At 35.6% G+C, this 23,291-nt stretch overlaps 2 protein-coding genes across 2 annotated transcripts; one reads left to right on the plus strand and one right to left on the minus strand.

Moving 5' to 3' along the window:
• Positions 1-1,928: 1,928 nt before the first annotated feature.
• Positions 1,929-8,893, plus strand: LOC118274672 (asparagine--tRNA ligase, cytoplasmic). The gene is made up of 10 exons (XM_050696695.1): positions 1,929-2,123; positions 2,202-2,549; positions 3,646-3,866; positions 4,122-4,240; positions 5,991-6,164; positions 6,534-6,662; positions 6,853-6,997; positions 7,224-7,328; positions 7,551-7,761; positions 8,076-8,893. The coding sequence occupies exons 1-10, from the start codon at positions 2,105-2,107 to the stop codon at positions 8,258-8,260; spliced, it is 1,656 nt and encodes a 551-aa protein (XP_050552652.1). The 5' UTR covers positions 1,929-2,104; the 3' UTR covers positions 8,261-8,893.
• Positions 8,894-9,073: 180 nt separating this feature from the next.
• Positions 9,074-16,944, minus strand: LOC118274700 (apolipoprotein D). Its single transcript, XM_035592369.2, has 6 exons — positions 16,744-16,944; positions 12,431-12,585; positions 12,034-12,101; positions 11,743-11,894; positions 11,014-11,188; positions 9,074-10,654 (listed from the first exon to the last, which is right to left on the minus strand). The coding sequence occupies exons 1-6, from the start codon at positions 16,861-16,863 to the stop codon at positions 10,521-10,523; spliced, it is 804 nt and encodes a 267-aa protein (XP_035448262.1). The 5' UTR covers positions 16,864-16,944; the 3' UTR covers positions 9,074-10,520.
• Positions 16,945-23,291: the final 6,347 nt, after the last annotated feature.

A 23,291-nucleotide genomic window follows, 5' to 3' on the forward strand; every position in this document is an offset into this window, starting at 1 on the left:
TAAAGATTATTCTGAATATTAAATTGGTTAAGGAATTTATTTATAGTCTTTATATAAAACAAAAACAAAAGTAAAAATATCATAATAAAATCGAATGTTGAGATGGTCTACGAAAAGTAGAATTATTTTGTTAATAATTAAGAACATACTATAATCTTATTGACGAGATTCTAATAAAAAGCCCAAATGCTTGAATAAAATGGGATGAGAATGTGACTTTGTGTACATCATGTGTACCTATGTTATTAAATACTCACGTTTTTTTATTAAATCTGACTTAATTCCCCTTATTATACAGTTAACAATTATTTTTAATCCAATATTAATTTTTAGACACACACAACAGTCACCCGTGTTAGCACGGGGAATGTGGCACCCAATGCATGTATCTTCTATTTATATGCACTAAAAAAGTACGATCGGTACCTACGGCCCCAATTAAACTCCACTAAGTACCGTACCGGAAGGGTAATGATCCAAATACATACATACTAATCGTTTGTAGTAGTGCATGAATATAAGCTGAAACCTTGTATCTCGGCTTCCCAGTCCACAACACCCCATCCCTTTTTTAAGGTGGGGGGTTTTGGGGTTTATGGGGGAGATAATTATCTAATGATTTCTCTAGCCATGGTCGAGGCAAGAGGGAGTGTCAAACTCTTACTGACTAAAAACCATCCCGTTCCTTCTCCTGCTTTTCGAGCCGGAGCCCCGTTAAACCCGCTAGGTAGTCCACAGCTCCGGAACACCCTATCCCTAACTCCACAACTCTACCACGGAGAAAATTTCCAATGTTTTCGTTATGTTTATTTTTAACATGAACTGAGTCATAATGGAACCACCTAAAAAACTAATTATTGTTTTGAAACAGTTCGTTCACCGTTGAGTGTCCAACTATTTACGTTTTAAATCAATACAATCGTCTGTAGGTACCGTATTATAAATCTATTTGCATTTAATATAGGTACAGTAATGATTCATGTAAGTCTTTTCCCAGTGACGTCACATATTATAATGTGTCTTACCATATTCTATACAAGTACAAAAGCACCTAGGTTAAACCGGTAATTTACCTACTAACTATTTTGTTTGATCTCATATTACTGTTACCTTGTTGTAAACGGATGGCTCATTATCGTGGGATCCTAGTAAGGGATCGAATAAATACATATTTTAGGTCAAAAAAGCTCGGAGTTTCGAATCGAGTTGAAAGTTAGATCGCTCTCAATTACAAAACACTTAATAAATTGTTTTTTTTTTAGAATTGCAAGAGGGTAAGTATAAGATGAAGCACCGACCCAACAGCACTCTTATTGTAGCTCTCATAAACTTCATCATGAAGAAATTATTTACGTAGCGGGAATCCTTCGGCGAGTAAAATAGATGAAAGAAGAAATATTTGAATAATTTTACATAATTATTATACGAAGATACGAAGCCCCAAACTGAAAACTGGGGTGCTTTCACGTTTCACTCACCCTCCTTAATAAATATTATTACTGGCAACACAGTTATAAGATTTTTTACAATGGTCAACAAAGACAGAAACATCTGTTTTGCCCAGCTGTCAATAAAATAGTGCTAGAGTTGCCAAGTAAAAATATTTCCCATTTTGATAGTTCTATCATGAGAAATGGAAAAACAAAAGATTATTGTTAATTGTTAGACTAAACCTCATGCTATGTTTTGTTAAAACGAATTTTATTTTTAATCACATACATATTTTCACAGCTTTCTATTTACACGGCTTTTATTTATATTTTTTTTATATATAAAAAAACTTTAACATAAACATCTGTAAGATGTTTAATAATTATCATGTTTATTTATATGCACCCTGACTACAGTGACCATGCATGACCTCAACAATTTATTTATATCAATGGGTAAGGTGATTTTATTTTAGCCTTAGCAACCCTGGAAAGGCCGACAGCGCATGTGTACCATCGAGTGACGTGCGATGATTGAAGTTTCTTATAAGTTTCATCACTGCAGTTAGAAAGATAACACGAATAATATATAAACTACCCAGTAGTGTTTGTGTTGTGATTCCCAGTGAATTAAGCATTACTTAGATTACTAACCTTAAACGTAAACTATTACAATGGAAGATCTAACAATAGGTAAATTTTAATCTGAGCGATCCATATTTTTGTTATAACCTATAAGCACACGTAAGCAATATCTTTCACTATTTCTAGGAGAAATTTACACGTCGGATAAGAAAGGCAGTGACGAAACTGGCGATGGATCTGAAGCTAAGCCGTTCAAGACCATTTTGCAGGCAATGCGGCACGCAGGCAAGGAGCCATTCCCTACAATTTATGTTGACGCAAAGGATGACACAAAAGTGTATGAAGTTGCGGCAAAATCTCAGTTAAAGAAAATTCACAAGATCTGGGTGAGAGAGAGCTACAAAGCGGCGGATAAGGCGAAGGCGGACGAAGAAACCAACGAAAAAAGACAGCAAAACTTGGAAGAGGCCAAGAAAATCGTCATCAAGGAAGATCCCAGCCTGCCTAAGGCTACTTATGTGAAGATAGCTGAAGGTTAGTACATATTTCTTTCCATATTACTTTCTGTAAACTATAATCTGTCCTTTTATTTGAAAATTACTTGATCTTTCTGTCATCATTGGACATACTACTTGGTCTATTGGATACAGACTACTTTAATAATCCCATTTCAATATTACTTAGCTTTAAAAAGTTAAAAACTCATGTTAAACATTTGGTAATGTAAGTATTCAACACTAGCTTAATGTCAACTAAATGTAAATAGTATAATTAAATTAATTGATGCACTGATAGGCTACAGTTTTAACCACAAGTTGTAGATAATAACAAAGTTACATTGTTTCATGTGTTGTAACTATAAATTAAGTTAATGCAAAATATCTTCATCAATAATACCTTATCTAATTTTAAAATTACTAATCTCCGTAAATACTGATCCAATTACGAAATGTTATTGGCTATAAAACATCACTCTACATTCAAAAGGAGCCGAGCAAGGCGAATGAAACCAGCATGGAAGTAGCTAGTATTTTGTAATAAACAAAATAACTGGGTTATATTGGAGCTTCTATCTACTTAGATAATGACCGTGCTGGCTCATCAAAGATATTAAGATTTGGTAACATTGCTGTCTATCTATATTAATATTACATCATAATCAATAGGTAATTAAAGTAATAAAGTGGATGTTACATAATGATGCAACAATCTGCAACTTTATAAAATGATTCATAATACTTTATGTTTCTGTTTATTTGAAACAAAATAGGACCTAATGCTCTTTAAATAAAGTCAATGATGCATTGTCTTCATAGAAACATAGTATATCATAGAAACAGGGAAAATTAAGTGGTATAAACAATTGTAAGTGCATGGAAAACGAATAGTGCAGTACTAGAAATATAAGTAAGTATAATTTACTAGCTACTTCCGTGCGGTTTCACCGCTGTGCTTGGCTCCTTTTATTCTCAGTTTAACATCACAATTTTGTAGTATTTTTTAACTATAGCCTTCCTCCTTTCCCGACCTTTTTTTAATATTAATTTATGAATTGAATAAAATTATATACTTGTGTAAAAAAAAACAAATATGTGTATTTCACAATTATGTAATATATTAAATATTTCAGCTGCTGAACACCGTGGTGAGCGAATATGTGTGAAAGGTTGGGTGCACCGTCTGAGGAGACAGGGCCGAGCGCTGGCATTCCTGACGCTGCGAGATGGTACAGGGTACTTGCAGTGTGTGTTGCACGGTCTTCTCTGTCAGACGTACAATGCACTCGTGCTCTCTACAGAGTCCTCTATTGTCATCTACGGGAAACTCGAGGTTGTGCCTGAAGGGAAAATGGTAAGTGGATTATTTAGTGCTTAATTTTACTTTATTATAAACCTTAAACCTTCTTACATAACTTTCACTCATAATAATAACTGTTGTACATGTTATGTAATTTGATTACATAAGGTGAAGAATTCAATCTAAATCCTTTCTTTGGAAATTACATAATTTACAAGCATCATACATGTACCTTTGTATAGTAAAATAGCAAGAATTGAAATTGATGATTTAAAACTCTTAAAGTACAATATTGTTCGTGTTATCCAGGCACCTGGTGGACATGAACTGACAGCTGACTACTGGGAGCTGGTGGGCCTGGCGCCCCCTGGTGGAGCTGACGCTATCCTCAACGAGGAAGCTTTACCTGACGTCCAGCTTGACAACAGGTAAATACTGGGTGTCCAGTGGCAGATTTCAATGTTTGAAAAATTGTTACAAAAAAACTAAAGCTCTAATACAACCCACGTTTATTTTAATTTATAAATTATTAATGCGGATTTCATTTTTTAAAAATTACGTTCTCCAAATGTCGACCTTCGAGTCTTACACACTCTTCGAGTCTAGCACGCATCTTTTCAAAAACGCGTTTACAGAGCGACTGGCAAATTCTGCTTACTTCGGCTCGTATATTTTCTTTGAGTTGCGTCACAGTGCTCGGATTTGTAAAGATAAGAAAAAATCACATGGGCTTAAATCGGGTGACCTAGGTGGCCACGGTATGGTACCGTTTCGGGATATGTTTTTTTCAGGGAATAAGTGCTGCACTGCATTCATGGACACGTTAGCAGTATGAGCTGTGGCCCCGTCCTGCTGGAACCATGTGTTTCGGTTAACAGAAGGACTATTTTGAAGTTCTAGTCTGAAAAAGTCATTTAACATCTGGGCATAATATCTGTACGAATACACAGTTACAGTTTGGCCATGTTCATTTTCAAAAAAATAAGGCCCTACGATTGCAGATGCAGACATGGCACACCAGACTGTTACTTTAGGCTTATGTAAAGGCTCTTGATGCATTTGTCTTGGGTTGTGGACATCCCAGTAACGGAAATTCTGCTTATTTACATATCCTCCGATGTGAAAGTGGGCTTCGTCACTAAAGAATATGTTGCCCATTCGCGTAGCAGTAGGAAATCTTAACAACATTACTTCTGCGTAAGTTTTTCTTAATTCAAAGTCAGAATCATGTAAATCTTGCACGATTTGTATTTTATAAGGATGAAACTTGAGTTTTTTACGCATTATAACCTGCAAAGTTGATTTTGGAATTCCCAATATCGATGAACGAACACGCAGTGATAATCGGGGATTTTCAACGACAGAAATCATAACACGCTCGATATTTTCTTCCGTGGCTACCGATGGTGTAGGTCCTAAACTGGGTCTATTTAATGTTGATCCTGTAGCCCTGAACTTTGCTACCCATGACTGAATGAGATTAACCGATGGTCCATCACGTAATCGACGAATACCGTAACGATTATTAAATCGACGGCGAGCTTCAGTCAGCGAAAATCCACTTGAAATGTACGCCTCGACGGCAAAAGCGCGGTGCCCTCCACTCCACTTATCCATAGTTACAAAAAAATCCGCAGTGTTTGCGTTTCTAAACACGTCTCCTGCAGCCCTCTAACGTATTGCGTTCAGAAATTATGTGTGTTCAAAGTTTGAAATCTGCCACTGGACACCCTGTACAACAACTTTGCTTATCATTAATCACATTGATTAAATTCATATGTAGTGAGTGTAGTCGTTTTCACTTCACTGCTCTAGTTATGTGGTGATGTTATTGTTCTGCATGAATTGATTTTATTGCCCGTAGGTGTTGTGAACTGTTATTGGGTTTTATGAATTCAAATTCTCGATAACTAATACCATAGAATTGAGGAAATGTGGAATTAACATAACTAGACAAAAGTGAACACCAGATTTAATTATGCATAGTTGTTTAGAGAGATGATAGAGAATTGAAAGATGTGGCTTAAGTATGTATCTTGCAATCTCGCAACTAAATTTTGTAGCAGACATCTTCAATCTATTGAGCTGTAGATTTGAATACACGTTTAGTTATGTGACCATAAAAGCTAAGCTTGTCTTAAAAAAGTGTTTAACTTGAAAGTTATTTCTTCCCCGAAGGCACATAATGATCCGTGGCGAGAACACGTCGAAGGTGCTCCGTGCGCGCGCGGCGGTGACGCGGGCGTTCCGCGAACACTTCCAGTCGCGGCGCTACACCGAGGTCACGCCGCCCACGCTCGTGCAGACGCAGTGCGAGGGGGGCAGCACTCTCTTCAAGTTCAGCTACTTCGGGTAACTATACTCAACACATCATATACCGTAAAATGGGGTGAATAGGGATCGAGAGGTGAATAGGGTCAGAAGAGAGGTGAATAGGTATAGGGAAATTCTTCATAGTATCTATTCACCCCTCTTCTGTCCCTATTCACCTCTCGATCCCTATTCACCCCATTTTACTGTACATAATATTATTTAGTTTAGTCACGGTTAAGCTAAATTAAAGAGCATACTTAAAGAAATTGATGAATGTAGATGAAATAAAAAAGCGTATGCTAGAATTGTGTCATTGGTTGTGCCATTATCTTTACCTATCCCGATGGGAGACAGGCGTGACGATATGTATGTATGTTATATATAAAGCTTTTGATCTAATGATTCCAGTCAAGAGGCGTACCTGACGCAGAGTTCCCAGCTGTACCTGGAGACGTGCCTGGCGACGCTGGGCGACGTCTACTGTATCGCGCAGTCTTACCGAGCCGAGCAGTCGCGGACGCGCAGACATCTCGCTGAGTATGTACACACTTACATATTTATTAATTTAAATAGCAGTGCATGTGTTGCCATTTATGTTCATTTCATCCTGTAGCTTATATTAAAGTGTCCTATAAAAATCAAAAGTAATAAGATTGTTGGACTTTTTTACTTGTTTTATCATGCTTAAAGTTGATATTTCATTACGATTTCTTACTTATGTAACCAGGTACAGCCACGTGGAAGCCGAGTGTCCGTTCATCACGTTCGAAGACCTGCTCTCTAGACTGGAGGATCTCGTAGTCGATGTAGTGGACAGAGTACTCGCCTCGCCTGACGCACATCTAGTGCATGAACTCAACCCCAACTTCAAGGTAAGCTAAGTATTACATTTTAAACTTTATTGGAGTGTGAATAAATATCGAAATTGGTCATCTGTGAATGTTATTGTTTGTTTTGCAATCAAAAACACTAAGTTAGATTAAAGTTTAATTTGTAGTAAAATGCTATACTAGTGTTTGTAGCCTATTTTATACTATACTTGTGATGAAAGTAGCAATTAATTAAAATGCTAAATATGAATATTTATTTACCTTACAGAGGCCCAAGAGGCCATTCAGGCGCATGGCGTACACGGAGGCCATCGAGTACCTCCGCGAACACAACATTACCAAGGAGGACGGATCTTTCTACGAGTTCGGAGAGGTAAGTACATTTATAATAATGATGTACTTAATATATACAACAAATCAAGTTGCCATAAAGTGATTTGATTTGGTATAAAATTTACTTAGTATGGATGGTAGTAGGTATGGATAATGTCATGAGACTTATTGTTTAGAACGAAAGTCTAAATTAATATTTGCATTTTTATAATAGGTAAGTACGTTTTTCTTTACATCTTACCTTACTTTCTTTATCTTCCAGGACATCCCAGAGATGCCAGAGCGTAAGATGACGGACGAGATAGGCGAGCCGATCTTACTGTGCAAGTTCCCTGCGGAGATCAAGTCGTTCTACATGCAGCGCTGTCCCGAGGACCGGCGCCTCACCGAGTCCGTGGACGTACTGATGCCGGGCGTCGGCGAGATCGTCGGCGGGTCCATGAGGACTTGGGACCATGAGGAACTCATGGAAGGTCAGTGACACATTATGGTGGATTTCAAAGCTGGATAAAGTGGCTAATAGGCTGTGTTTTGTGGATTTTATCTTGAATTAGTCGATAAGTCATTCTTTTTAAATGGGAGTTATCAATGTTTCAAGCTTTTCTGTAGTTTTTCTGGCACTAAAGTGTGGGAAGAACTGATCTTAATCTAAACAAACATAAGAGGCGACTTGTAGTATAATAGTTGTTTCAATAACTGATCCAGTCTTCATCTTTTAAACCGAAGAATCTTTGTTAAAAGATATGTTAATATTTCATTAATCCTTAAACATATTTTATTTGTTCAGGTTACAAGCGCGAGGGCATCGACCCGTCCCCGTACTACTGGTACACGGACCAGCGCAAGTTCGGCTCGGTCCCGCACGGCGGGTACGGGCTGGGCCTGGAGCGCTTCCTGTGCTGGCTGCTGGACCGCCACCACATCCGCGAGGTCTGCCTCTACCCGCGCTTCCTCGACCGCTGCACGCCCTAGTCACACCGGCCTGCCTACATACTACATACTTTGACCGCTATCATTACAAGTTTGGATCAAAATTAAGACTTATTTGCGCTAAAATGTTTGGACTTATAGAAAATGTTTGAATTTATCTTTAAGAGTGTGACTGAAATTTTGCCATTATTTTGTTACATTTTAATAAGCATTCGTGTGCTGAAACAAGACACGCAGCGAAAGATTTTTTGAAATTACATATTTCTGCATAATGTATCCGAATTGCTATTTGTTATTGCGTCGTTTATTTATGTCTTTAATGCATTGAAAAAAAGCTTAAATCATTCGTAATATAAATAACATCTATATTAAACTTGCGAAGATATGTTCCTATACAATTTTTTATTGTTGTTCAGACAATTAAGAGTGAAATAGACAACAGGAATATACTTCATAGAATATCTATCTTGTGTTCAAATGTTTTCTACTCTGTTATAAATTGGTTTGTCTAAATTATATAAAGAATTGTCTAAGAGTATGTAACGATACATCTGAACTGTTTTGTACAAGTCATAAGATTTGCATTTAAATGCATTCAATAGAATAAGGAATGTAAACATTCCGCTCACATTTGCATTGTACATTTATTTATTTAAATACAGTTCCTGCAATGGATTTTGTTGTTTTCAATTGCTAATGCATCCTCCTCTGTTGTACCCCTAGTATTCATTATACTTGTCTATTTGAAAAGTATCGTGAACCAAAAATATAAGTTATTATCCGACATTAATCAAACAAACAAATTCAGCGCCAGAGCCAGACTCTAAAGGAATAGAAATAAGTATTAGACAAAAATAAAATTAATTTCTTTATTGTGTAAAATTATTGATTGCATTTACAAATAGTACAAAGATATGATACATAGGTAAGGCATTCGTGGTAGTTATCCTTTGGTTTGATAATAAACTAAAACGACCATCTCATTATTTAAAAAAATAAACCGCAAATAATATTAGAACTCTAGTTTTTATTTCGCTCATCTGTCTTGGTCATTAGTTGGTCCATTTAAAAAATAATAGAAATGTATTGCGATTTATTCTTTTAATTTTATTGTAATATTAAATTAAATTATGGTTTTACAGTCTTACACATAGATCACACATTCACATTCATTCGACATGAGTACACATTCATACTGATGTCACGACTCGTTAGGGTGAGCTACTGAAAACAGGCCAGGGACATATTCAACATTTTTTCATTAAAAAAATATATAATTTCTCCAAACTTTCCAAAGTCCTGGCCATAATTTCTATGGACATGATAACTTCATAATGTAGACCTACCTCTACGAGTATTTATCTCAATCACTCTATAGTTCGGCCGTTCAGAGAATGCGTTCCTGACACATCGCGATTGAACTGACGACGTAACTTTGTAATGGCGTTGCAGTTACGATAAAAATATTTTTGCTGGTTGTTTACCGTTTTAACAATTGAAGAGTATTAAAACAACATTATTATATCAATAATCAATCAATGGCACTCTTGGTATATAAATAACTTGGTAAACAATATTTTTCTAAATCTATACTGCGCTATTACAAGGTTATGTCAGCGCTTTATATTTTGTAGTGCTGTGCTAAAAAACCAGGCAAGTATCGTAATTTGTTCTTACACAGGAATCGGATCGGATCGGATCGGAGTCTGAATAATATTCTGTACGCACATTTAATTCAATGTACTTACTTTATTGCATAGAAATAGAGATTGTAACTTTGTAATAAAGAATAATTTTATTATATGAATATATATTTACAACACACAATTACAATTTTATTATATATTTTTAACTAAAATATAAATTTTAAATGATTCTGCCAAATTTAAAACGAAAATAATATTAAAATAATGCGGCGGTTCATTTTGGAGGAACGGTAACGAACTCAGTGTTATGTTGTGCCCATCACTAGTCGTGGCTAACTGATAGGTGTCAGGAACGCATTCTCTGAACGGCCGAAGTATAATTACAAAACAATATAAAATGCATTTCGTCTTATACAGTACAAATGGGGAGAGAAAACATTAAGCTTATATATTATTGCTTAGCCAACAGTTGAAGGCACGTTATTTTGTTTGTTTAAGACTACTATTTCTGATGGATACAACATTGACATTTTCTGTTAAATTCATTAAAAAAAGGATGGTTAAAATAGTAGCCTTAAAGGTGGAGTTTCAGTCAATATGTATTAGTTATGTTTCACGCTACAGCTACTTGTACTTGAGAAGTAAACCTAGGAGATTCAAGGCAACCATTCGGCGTCGTCTTTGAGGGAGTGCGAGCGGCCGGCGGGGGACTCCGTGAGGTCCTCCTTGCTGCTCGCCACCTTGTGGTACACGGTCTTACCGGCCTCTACCACGTACTCCACTCCGTCAGCTGGAAGAAGATAGCAGATGAAAGAGTTAATTTTGGGATTTAAGAAAGAAGCACGTAGGTAAGTACTGTATGTACGTAGTATTTATTTTCAATATAATTATGATTGCAACATTTGGATTTTTGTGATGATTCGGCTCGAATTTTAACATCACTTTATTTTTAAATTAAGTAGTCTCCGAAATGTTTCCAACTTAATCAATAGTAAGAAACAACATCGATGACCATATCGACACAGAGCCAATAAATCCTATTCAGCTTCAAGAAGCTTGGAATTTGATCAGCGCAAACATGAACATTTTAAATGTTCATTAAGTGGGTTTTTTAAATTAGCATAAAATGTTATGACATGGTATGCTCACCGATAGCGGAGCCAGTCTTCCTGACAGCCTGTCCGATGTTGTGCGAGCTGAAGGTCTCAGGGTCGATGTTGATGTTGACGCCTTCCGAGCCGTTCTTGTGGGTGGGGCACTCGCTCTGGGAGATGATGGACAGGTCGTACGGGTCCACGCCGAAAGACGCCAACCTGTTGCGCATCTAAAGGGGACAGAGAATACATTGTTAAAATTAATACAAATACATTCATCGAAGGTGTACTGCAGAGACTGACGCGAGTTACTGGACTTACATCTGCTTTACTGAGGCTTTCTTACATTACCTAACAAAATTGATATTTCTTAAAAAATCCATATACAAACATTAAATGCAATTCACACGACATTGCTTGGCAGTACTCGTTCAATGATAAATGTTGCAAGCAAACAAATGATGACTTCTATGATCTCATAATTTAACATAATGCTTATACCATCTAAGTCAACATCGACAGGATCGAATGTACATTTATTTAATTTTATGTCAACAAAGAAGAGCATAGAACGAGCTTAGGTATAGCTCTTTTACAAGCTGAGACACTGACAGAAAATGATTGATTGCTCATCGCCAGGTGATTTGTTTGCCCGTTTGCTTCCAATCCCATATTAAAAGAATTTCCTCCCGGTCGTACTTGAAGCCCGTCCGGTTCAAGAATAGGGGTGCATTAAATTTCAACGTAAACAGTTAATCTAGATCGTACCAAATATAATGTTTACCTTGTCCAAGTAAATCCTGTCGAGCTCCTTGGTCCTTGAGAGGATGGTGGCAGACCTGCGGTGTGCGAACGCAAGCTTCTGGCACGTGAAGACGACAGCGTGGGTGGAGTAGTCAGTCATCAGGACTGTGAAACTTGCTGAACCGGCTACGCCTAGAAAAATAAATTGGCTAATTGAAACTTCTGTATTTTTACGCCGTCGATTTTTTAAGCAGGATTAAAGATCCTAGGCGCTTATTATAAAGGTTATTGTACAGAATTATTATTAATTAGAATATTTGAGGACACTTACTGAGTGGGAACCTGACTTTCATTCTTGCTGGCACCGCGGGATCCGGGACTGTTAGTACTCCAGTATACCTGTGGAAAAGACAAAAAAGTTTCATGAGCGTTCAAAAATAAATTATCTACTTTGTGAAGAAAAAGTTATGGCTTCGTTTGCTTCTTCAAAACTTAAATCGTTTTAATTACATCGTCTAACAGCCGCACTCAGAGACGTTTAATGATTACTTTAATTATTTCTTAGTAACGATTTTGTATCGAAAACAATTGCTAAGGACTGGGTTAAGTAGCCATTAAATGACTCTGAGTACGTAGTTAAATATGCTCTACAATCTAGCCCTGAATCACATGTACGTAAACATATTATTCTTTAAGCGGAGTTGGCAGTCTTGTCAGTGTCATATTACCTATAGTCATGCTTAAGAGGCGTCAGTCCCAGGATGAAGTGCTGAGAAGACTGTTCCAGTTCGTATCTGTACGGCTCGTCCGTCTTCGTGAAGTTGTAGGTGAGGCAGTGAGAGGCCGTCGACGTCTTCTGGATCACGTACCATAGGCCCAGCATCTGAGATAAGAAAGAAATAATTAGTATGCGCGTAAGTCGTAATACATATACCTGTAAGTAGTAAAATAATGTTGTAGATTATGAACGGTTACTGATAGCATCGTAAATGTGTTGCGTGTTTTCTGTATCGATATCGCAAAAAAAAATATGTTTAAAAGTATGTTGTCTTAACTTCCACATTATATTTATCGATGACTTCTTCTTTAAAAGCCACTAAACTCAAGAAAAGTCATCATAACCGATTCGTTATTTCCTCATTAAAACTTTGTGCTAATCATCCTAATGACCAACAACGACAGGAAGACGCCGACGATTCAACGATGATATTAAAAAATATAACCAAACCACACACAGCGCAGATACCATGATTACCTAAGTGCATAATGAAAATGAAAGTAATAAGTTGTCAAAACAATGGACACGCCGTGCCAAGAACAATAGCGCTTTTAGCAATTGTTCATGTGCTATACTTCCACATATGGGATTTATTCATTCATGTTATCTGATCGTCACTCGGTCACATTTCGGTAACCCAGTCCAACTAATCTGATCAGGAATGTCTCACATGCTTTGAACCGTGGAAGCCCAATGAAAGACACTATAAAAAAAACTTATTGTCACAAATAATTCAATGATATCATCCGGTATTAAATGCTGTCCGTTGTACCTGGAAACGGGTCTCTTCAATGAACAGGTCTATTCCTTTCAACTCAACAAAGGTTTTGAGTTTTTGTATCTATTAAGAATTACTCGATATAAAGTAGATTGGTATTCTTCTCTTACTATACCATAGTTTTTTGTGACATCAAATTTCTGTATGTCCTTATGCTTTATTGCTCGTGATTTAGCCCTTTAAGTCTGTCTACCGATCTTGATTAAAATGTCAAGATATTATCGAGAGCTCTATCTGACCTTTATAAATATTCCAGTCTGTATGATAAGCACGACATTCTTAGTTTAATGACCTCAACAAACGGACTAGAATAATGTGGTCGAGTGGCTTCCGAAATTCGGGTTTTACTCGGCCTTGATCTAAATAAGGGGAAGGGCTGTAAATGTCAAACGACTTAAATAGGTACCTATTTAAGTTAATTATGTAGGACTATTTTCGTTTTGTACTGAAATCAATAAACTTTATTATTTACCAACTTACTTACTTAGCTACCATAATATTCTGACGGCAATGCATAATAAATGTCTTGAGACAATTTAATATTCATGTAGGGCACTTGTTTACATTTGCTTATCCATGTGGACTTTCCGTGGTTTAACAAATTTATAACTGGTGTCGTAACATGTACGTTAGGTACTCGACTGTTCTCGAGAGTAAATCTATTATTATGTCGCCCATTCTTCACTACTTTGGCCTTTTTACCACGAACCGAAAGTGGACTGACTCACGGACAAACGTTTTTGTCGATATTTTTATACGTAAACAGGTAAATGGTGCTCTCTAAAAATAAACAAAACAAACTCCTTTGTAGAACTTAGTCATTTGTTTTTAACCACTGTAGTAACTTGAAGACAGTTTCCTTATTTATGAATCCTTTTACATATTAATCGGAGCAGTACATATCGTGCATACATCAATTTGCATATCATGCAAATACAATGACGAAGGCCAGGGGTTACCAACTTCATTACAATTACTAATGATATTGCACTAACCACGTACCTATATAGATATTTCTTGTAAATGAAAGAGTACCAACGTTACTTTTTACGTCAGTGTCGTAGGTTACGTCTCAACATACATATTTGATTTAATTAATTAGAACATTTATAAACAGATACCGGTGTTCAGAATAGAATAACTCAATGGCTGACAATCTCTGACGTCTAACCTACTCAGGAACATTCAAATCTGGGTGATGTGAAAGTGTATATGACTAAGGTGAATGTTTAAATAAGACATTTCCGAGAAACAATCTTTCTTCGTTACAACACTGAGTCATCGTCTCTCGTTATCGGAGTACGACGACTGATCAATTTCTTTTGTTTGTATAACAGGACTGAGACTGACTGATCAGTCATTTGACACGGTCACATAATCTCTGTTGCTGAAAGGCAAACAAACAGATACGTGTGTAGTTTACTACGGCATTTATAAACACTTTTATGTAGTTTTTGTTTAGGTAGATGATCAGGTAATAACCAATCAATAAAGAATCTTCAATAGTCCGTGACAGTTTACGACTACATTTTTTGGACTGTGGGCTAACGGGGCCTCTGAAGGCCTCTGAAGGGAGGAATGCTAAGCAGGCATGTTGGACCAATGGTCCCAGGTCTCTATCTACCAAAGCCTTTGGTCGTCTTAGGACACCCGATTTTATTTGCAACTGTTTTGATAATTACTAAATGTCCTTCAAAAGAAGTAAGTATATAATATGTTGTATAGTTATGTAAATATAACCAGCCAATTTAAATTGTGTAGTAAACTTGATTTACGATACATTTTTATATATACCTTGAAAATTTGTATACATATGTTTACAAGACACATACTGGTCTACATGGTAGGTATAATCTTTTGTTTGTAAATACAAGATTATGACCCAGTTAATCAGTAAATTAATCACTTAATTACGTTATTAACAAAGCACCATTTAAGTAATTTGCTAATTAATAATTATACGCATATAGAAACATTAGAGGCTATTACTTCCTTTTCCGTTTAGGTACTTAATATATTACTCACAACATAAGATTTTTAATAGTAGGTACCATAATTATGCTTAGCCAGCAGCTTCGCCCGCGTTCCCAAAGGATAAAAAGTGGCCTATGTGTTATTCCAGACCAAAATCTACCCCTGTTTCCAATTTCATCTACTTCAACCGCTTTCACATGAAGAAGTAACAAACAAATACATACAAACTTTCGCATTTATAATAAGTTAATAGGATTAGGTATAGGTAAGTACTTAATCTACCTATGTACGTGCAATATGGTGTACTTACATAAAAAAATGTGTTTACCTACAGGCTACTGTCACATAATAATATAATTTATGTATTTCCCAGAATGTATGATAACAGTGCCATTAATGCGTTCTTATGTAAAAACAGCTGAACATTTAAGTACATAATAATGGCGAAAATGCCGCTATTACGTAAATTATTTTGTATATGACGCTAGTCTTGTGGCATTTGATAATTTAAGGATAATTTTGACCATTCGTTAAAGAAATGCGAGCTAAAAGTAACTAATCAATCAATCAGGTACATGAGATATTTATTTACAACTTATATTACTGTAGCAACAAGACTTATAGGACTTTGGAATACAAAATGATCACCAATATGTTGGTGACCAGGTGTGAATTTAAATAGGTAGATCTTTAATAGGTAAGTAAGTCAAGTTTTATTAAAGAAACTCATGAGAATCTTAGATGTGTAGTCGTTGAATCAGGCTTCGGAACTTCACAGTAAGTAATTATAATTAAAGTCTTTGAATTTTAAATAGTTTTTTTAATAAAAAATCTGTCTATCTGTGAAATACCGTTACGAGTATACTCGCATTTTAACAATAATGTTTAACTGACGCAAAATGGTTTTGTGGTTTTCTTTTGTAATCATATTTTCTTAAAGTTCTAATTTTAACTTTAATAATATGTGAAAATGATCCAGGTAGATATTACTTGCATACGCAATTATAATTTAGAATGTTATCATCCGTGCATATTCAGAACACATCATATTGATAATGTAAACAGAAACGCTGTGCATCAACACTTACCTACAATGATTTTGTTATCTGCACTGAATATTGCCCTAATTTATCCTACATATGTAACATTCATACATACTTATATCAAAACGACAACATCACTCTTTTTATTCACCAAGGAAGTGCCAGAATACAGTTTTGAAACCCCTTTTTACCGGTCTTTTTATAAAGGTGATCCTTTTGCAGTAGTTATTTATATTATATTGTAGGTACCAATTCCTGAGACTAGATTACAAGAAACTGCTAACTGTTGTTTATTATTATCAACAACACGTTCTGGTAATAGAATTTCAAGTAAAATAATGCTTTATGAGTAATCTCTTTGTGCGGGAGTCACGCTTGCCCACAGATCATTACAATCTCACATGACCCTGGTCCCTCTGATCCCGGCATGACAATAAAATAAATAACAAAAAGACATAATGTACTGACCTTGTTCATTTCGAACCCAGACATGGGCTCCACCACGGGACACGCGCCCAGGTGGTAACTGTGGCTGAATGCACCCCCACAAACCGCCAACAACACCCCTACAACCGTTAAACTGTACATTTTGAATATCGAACTAAATTTAAAATTTGGAATTGGAAAGCACGCCGTCTCCGGTCGCCGGTTGGTGTGAGACTGGCTGGAGCACCGCACACTACTCGTTTTAAACGATTGGACGTCTCTGACCTTTCAACGCTAGCGATGCTAGCGATGCGCACAACTTGAATTCCTAGAAACGTTGTTGATATAACGCGCGCGTCCATTCATAAAACTTGTACCAATTTTGTAAAGCTATAGGAAACAAAGGAAGACACACAAACATTTAATGAAAATAAATAAATGTAAGTAGATGCCGTTTGGGTTAAACCCAAATTTTATTATATTTATATCATTCAAACTTATTTTTTTGTTTACAATATTTTTTATAGCAGATAATTAAACAGATATTATTATTTAAATAAAGATGATGACTGTTGTTATAAAAGACCATCTAATTTAAAATAATCCCTACATAATTAGCTATTCTGACACTCCCTCTCGCCTCACCAAAGGCAGGAGAAGTCATCGGATGATTTTCCCCCCTCAAAACCAAAAAACTAATTAATCGTCCGATGTGCGGAAAAATTATATACCTAAAGCAAGACCGTGATAAACTGGTTTTGTATAATTTGCTTCATTATCAGACAGAAAGGATGATCTTTAATCTGTTTTTACTTTTGTAAATAAAAATTCCCAATACCTACGTAAATAATTTACATATTTTCCCTGAGATCGAGAACAATATCTTCTTATTAATTTCTGTTATCTACATTAATTATGTTACACAACTACGTATAGTTAATCATAGCTGTAATGTTTCATAAACATGTAATTAAACGATTAATTGAATTAGGTACCAATTTCTATTTACGTCTTTCTCCCTCAGTAAATACTTACATCATCATCATCAGCCGAGAGACGTCCACTGCTGAACAAAGGCCTCCCCCTGGGTGAACCGACGACCTCGTCAGAGTCGCAGGGAACCAGTGGAAGTACTTATGGAATTGGTTAATTCGCACTTGAACTTTATTTTACTTGTTTTATCAAAAAGATACATGAGAATCAAATTTAAATTTTACTATCATATAATTATTTATGATCAATCAGTCACATCAGTTACTGAGGCTGTAGATATATACTGCACCTACATACTACTATTTAGGCTTATTTACCATTTTCGACTTAAAGATAGATTAGAATAGAATAAAAACCATTTGGCACTGAGTTTGGCTGTACCTCGCTTCGACATATTTTATGGGCTTGATTGGTAGAATGTATATTTATTTAAGAATATAACCTAATGACCCTTTGCCTTATCGGCCATTAAAATCGTTTGACAATGGTTGAAAAATCTTTTCATTAATGAATTATCACTCCTATGTGACACGTTCTTGAGCATAAAAGCGTTAAAATAATGTAGTTAATATTTATCCATGTTTTTATCTGACCCAGAGAACGTTGACACAGTTTGTGCGATAAATAATATTAATCACTTGCAATATCTTTAATTTATTTCATCTTAAAGATGCCTTGTTTAAACTTCGACAAAAATTTCATGAAAAACTATAGTTAAATCGGCCCAGCGTAAACTTAAGTTTTAGTTAAACCAACGGCCATCTACTTTTAACGTGCCTACATGGTTTTATTTAAAAATAGCTTTTGCCCGCGACTTCGTTCGCGTGGAATAGTGACTTCCGGCAAATTTTTGGTTTTAACCACATAGTTCCCGATCTCGCGGAATCTCTTCAAAAATGAGATGTAGAAGATATTCCAGGGAACTCTTCAAAAATCAACATAATGAGCTCTGCGTTTGAATTTAATAGATGTATACTCACTTAGGGCATTGAAAAAATAGTTTAAAAACGGACTTAAACTAAAGAAATATTATAATCTTTCCGAACTTAAAATGAAAACTAACTTAAAACTAAAGAAAGCTACGAATTACGAATTTATAACTATTAAAAAAGAAATTATATTACAACCTACCCTCTATGCTATAATAACCAAGCTTAAACTAAATAATTTAAAAGAAACGACTTAAATTTAATCTATCTAATTAATTAATAAATTAGACTTACAATTTTATTAAAATAACTAACTACAGTACTAATAATCGATATCAAACTAAACCTACGTTAAATAATTTAACCAGAAAACCAGGAAAATCCAACAAATAAACTTTTTAATTGTCAAATACAACGACACCAATTTATATGTAACCAAACAGCACTTTTCTACGATAGATATAGATATAGATTATTATATGTATAGATATAGATTTTTATTTTTTTATTTTTGAAATAACAACTATATCTGTACCAAATTTCAACCAAATCCGTCAAATAGTTGCGGAGATTAATGGTATAAGCATAGAATAGTGTTCGACGTGATTCTTTAATTTGACATAACTTTTTTATTTATGAACCGATTGACATGAAACAAACACTAAATGTTAATTGAAGCATACCACAATATATTCGTGAAAACCGCATCCAACTCGGATCAGCCGTTTCTGAGATTAGCGCGCATAGACACACAGACAAACAGACAAAAAAAAAGTTAATTACATTTTTGGGTTCGACATCGACATAACAATAACCCCTGCTATTTTTTTTATTTTTATTTTCAATGTACAGACAGCACTTTTCTACGATTTTATTATATGTATAGATTGAAATAACAACTATATCTGTACCAAATTTCAACCAAATCCGTCAAATAGTTGCGGAGATTAATGGTATAAGCATAGAATAGTGTTCGACGTGATTCTTTAATTTGACATAACTTTTTTATTTATGAACCGATTGACATGAAACAAACACTAAATGTTAATTGAAGCATACCACAATATATTCGTGAAAACCGCATCCGACTCGGATCAGCCGTTTCTGAGATTAGCGCGCACAGACAAACAGACAAACAGACAAAAAAAAAGTTAATTACATTTTTGGGTTCGACATCGACATAACAATAACCCCTGCTATTTTTTTTTTTTATTTTCAATGTACAGACAGCACTTTTCTACGATTTTATTATATGTATAGATAAAAATGATCACCGTATTTTGACTGAAAGGTTACATCACCACCCAAACGCATCCTATTATTTGAAAACAAACAGGAAAAACTGAAAAACAAAGCTTAACTTGTAGTTAATTTTGCATAGTTATGTTAGGTAAATAACTAAGTAATAGTTATTTAAAGTTATTTAATCATCAATTTAAAGTTATTTAATCATAAAGTTATTTAAATAACTATTACTTAGTTATTTATTAAAGCACGAAAACTAAGTAATAGTTATTTACATAAAGCACGAAAACAATGTGTAAGCTATGTGTCACATAGTCAGTGAATCATTTAACTATGTAGTTATATTATAAGTAACATTTATGTGTCATTAAACGCTCCTGCGGTATAGATAAAGAAAAGTAGGTCTAACACAAACAACTCCACGGAAACTTTAATTAATAATTATTAAGTCTTAATTTAATTTTCTTTGCGTAATACCAATTACTGTTAAAGGAAAATAAGGTGGCATTCTGTTTACTAGGTACATAATGTATATATTTGTATATTACGTAGGTACTGTCTCTAAATAATACTGTATTCGTAATTAAATTATGTATTTGTTTGCCTCATCCATAAGTGCCTATTGGTAAATCCTCGGATGCAGTTCTCGAACCGGATAATGTAACTTATTCCCGAAATTCAAGGGACGTGCACATAATGTACCCAATACATTAAACAATATTTTACCAGTTATGATATAGCTAAGTATACTCAGTCAAAACATAGTTATATTACTTATAATATATATTATTTATATGTTCATTGGCCAACCAATGAAGTACGACTCATATCTAGTGGACCGTCTTAGAAACACTATTATTAGGGTACGTACGAGTATGTGTCCCATACTGGATACTGGACAAACCAATAAAATATTGGACAAACGGTCTAAAATACTGGACAGAAGGTTTGTTCAGTATTTTATCCAGAGTATCGAGAAATTCTTTTATCCATATACTCTCTCACACGAGATACGACACGCTCCACACTCCATATTGCTACTGGCTAAGTCCTATCTATCCCTATCCTTGCAGAGCAGCGCCTTTTACGTCCACTCAACCAACGTCGTATCATCATCATATCATCCAGAAAACGTCCACAGCTGCCTTCCTCCCCCAAAGACTTCCAGATAGCTTTCCGGTCTTTTTTTTTATGAAACACGCCGGTAATCGAGCAGACACCAGAGGCGTTACAAGTGCGTTGCCGGCTTTTTGGGAGTTAGGAATTTTAGGGTTGTTGTTCGGGAATCGGGGATGGGGAAGATTGGGAAGGGAATTGGGCCTCCGGTAACCTCACTCACACAACAACAACAGTTGTTTCACGTCGGTTTTCTGTGAGGCCGTGGTATCACTCCGGTCAAGCCGGCCCATTCGTGCCGAAGCATGGCTCTCCCACACTTAAGTCCACACGTGTAAAGTCTAAATACCCTAAATGAAGACAAAAATAGTAGCTACATAAGTAGCATACGTACAATTCTCTAGAACATTAAAGTTGGTTTTATTAGTAGTACATAATATAATAACGGTCGGTCCTCGGTATAATTCTGTTTACTGCATGAGTCACTGCGAAGCCGTAGTCGGTAGGGCGACCACGCCGGTGTACTAGACGCGAAGCCGCCGTGACTCACCGCTTTACACAAGGAAATAATACTCATTTAATTTGCATAAACGCAATTTTGAATATTTTATATATGTGTTCAGCTATTAGCTCATTCCGACTTAGAACGGATGTTTTGCACTACATTCGGTTTTTTCTTAGAACTGGTTATGCTCTTGGTGGAGATTTCACTAAAGCAATTGTGTCGCTTAACTTTAAATTCGGATAAATCCACTCTACCCTGTTTGGAGATATTTAAGAAAAAGTGATAATATTCCTAATTTCATTAATTAAAAGATAGTTTTTTTATTTTTTATTATGGCACCAGTATTGAAGAAAGTAATCCTGCTACATCATTTCAGTATTTATACAGCACAAGGTTCCGAATTGAAACCCCGTGTCTGATAAACGCAATGTTTCAAGTGTCCGTCCTTTCGTATAAATCATTTTATGCTCGGCGTTTGACAGTAAATTCGCTTAAGTCATGAGATAAAAAATATATTCTCCCCTAAGATGATCCACTAACCGACAAATTATGTACAAATCTAGTAAAATCAGTATTTTACTAGATTTGTATGTCTGTAGGAAAATTGATCTTTGTTAATTATTCGTAGGGCAGTCCCTACGAATAATTAACAAAGATCAATTTTCTAAATGGGCAGAAAAATATATCACATATCATTCATTCTGGGACTAAAACATTCTCATTTGCACATAACGTTATCATTTGCACAAAAATATGTTTTAAAGTCATCACCAATATTTATAACAAGTAGAGAAAGTGCGTCACCCCAGTCAGTAAGCAAGTAATATTAGCTGAACGAACAAGATTTGTGATTGACGCAGCGTGCTCGTCACCGGCTTAACAACGCCATCCTGTCACGTACATAACAGCGGCTACTTATAGAAATACCAATTTAACAATACAGGCGCTAGTTTCTATAGGTACAATTGTACAATATAGTTTATAAAGCCACCGTATATCACTAGTATCACGGTAACCGTGTACTAACGGTGCGGACAACGTAACGGGTTACCGGGACTCCAGTTCAAGGCAAGAGTAGGAACCCGTGCTTTTAACCAGTAACCATCGTACTCATAGTCATTTAATGCTTGTTTTCGGATTAAAATAGTTTAAAAAGTCATTAAATTACACCAAGCACGGCAGCAAAATTCTGACACCCCTTCTCGCCTCAAAAAGCCAGAAAGCCGCCAGAAAAGTCATTGAATGATTTTCCTCCCTCAAAAGAAGAGTAGAAGACTATTCCCAAGGGTGCCGTAAGATTCAACTAAGGGACTACCTACATAAGAACAGCGTTTTCTGATAAAGTGGATCATTTAAACTACGATCTCTATATCGCTTTCCAAGCTTGGAGATTACGAAAAACCACTTGTTTTTTAAGGTAGCCCTTAGTCCAGCAGTGGACTCTCATGGGCAAAGGTGAAAATTTTATTAAAACGAAATTTGACCACTTGTAGTTTTGACTAGGTGGCGCTGCGATAGTTAAAGGGAGAATAGATTGTGGGTGCGTGCTTTGTAGTTCAGTAGATGATTGTCGATGATCTAATGTTTGTAGCGTGCTCACGCATAAAGGAGTTATATAAAACATTTAGCCTTGAACTTTGTCGTTATGTACTTCACAATAAATAAATACTTACACAGGTTTAAATTCGAGAAAATTACTTGCAAATTGTTGTGATCTCACTTTGTAAGATGATTATATATTTATAAAGAGAGCCAATAGTGTGATTTCACTATTTTATTACCTACGATACTTGAGTATGAAA

This window comes from Spodoptera frugiperda, chromosome 11 (assembly GCF_023101765.2).
Source record: "Spodoptera frugiperda isolate SF20-4 chromosome 11, AGI-APGP_CSIRO_Sfru_2.0, whole genome shotgun sequence".
NCBI lineage: Eukaryota > Metazoa > Arthropoda > Insecta > Lepidoptera > Noctuidae > Spodoptera > Spodoptera frugiperda.

What these genes read in the sequence shown, in the direction of transcription:
- LOC118274672 (XM_050696695.1), top strand. An exon ending in TTATGTGAAGATAGCTGAAG is followed by an intron (nt 2,550 to 3,645) that starts GTTAGTACATAT and finishes TAAATATTTCAG; the next exon opens with CTGCTGAACACCGTGGTGAG. An exon ending in CTTTCTACGAGTTCGGAGAG is followed by an intron (nt 7,329 to 7,550) that starts GTAAGTACATTT and finishes TTTATCTTCCAG; the next exon opens with GACATCCCAGAGATGCCAGA.
- LOC118274700 (XM_035592369.2), bottom strand. Translation starts at nt 16,863, where the DNA reads ATGTACAGTTTAACGGTTGTAGGGGTGTTGTTGGCGGTTTGTGGGGGT. An exon ending in ACAGGATTTACTTGGACAAG is followed by an intron (nt 11,189 to 11,742) that starts GTAAACATTATA and finishes TGTCCCCTTTAG; the next exon opens with ATGCGCAACAGGTTGGCGTC. An exon ending in GAAGACTGGCTCCGCTATCG is followed by an intron (nt 10,655 to 11,013) that starts GTGAGCATACCA and finishes ATCTTCTTCCAG; the next exon opens with CTGACGGAGTGGAGTACGTG.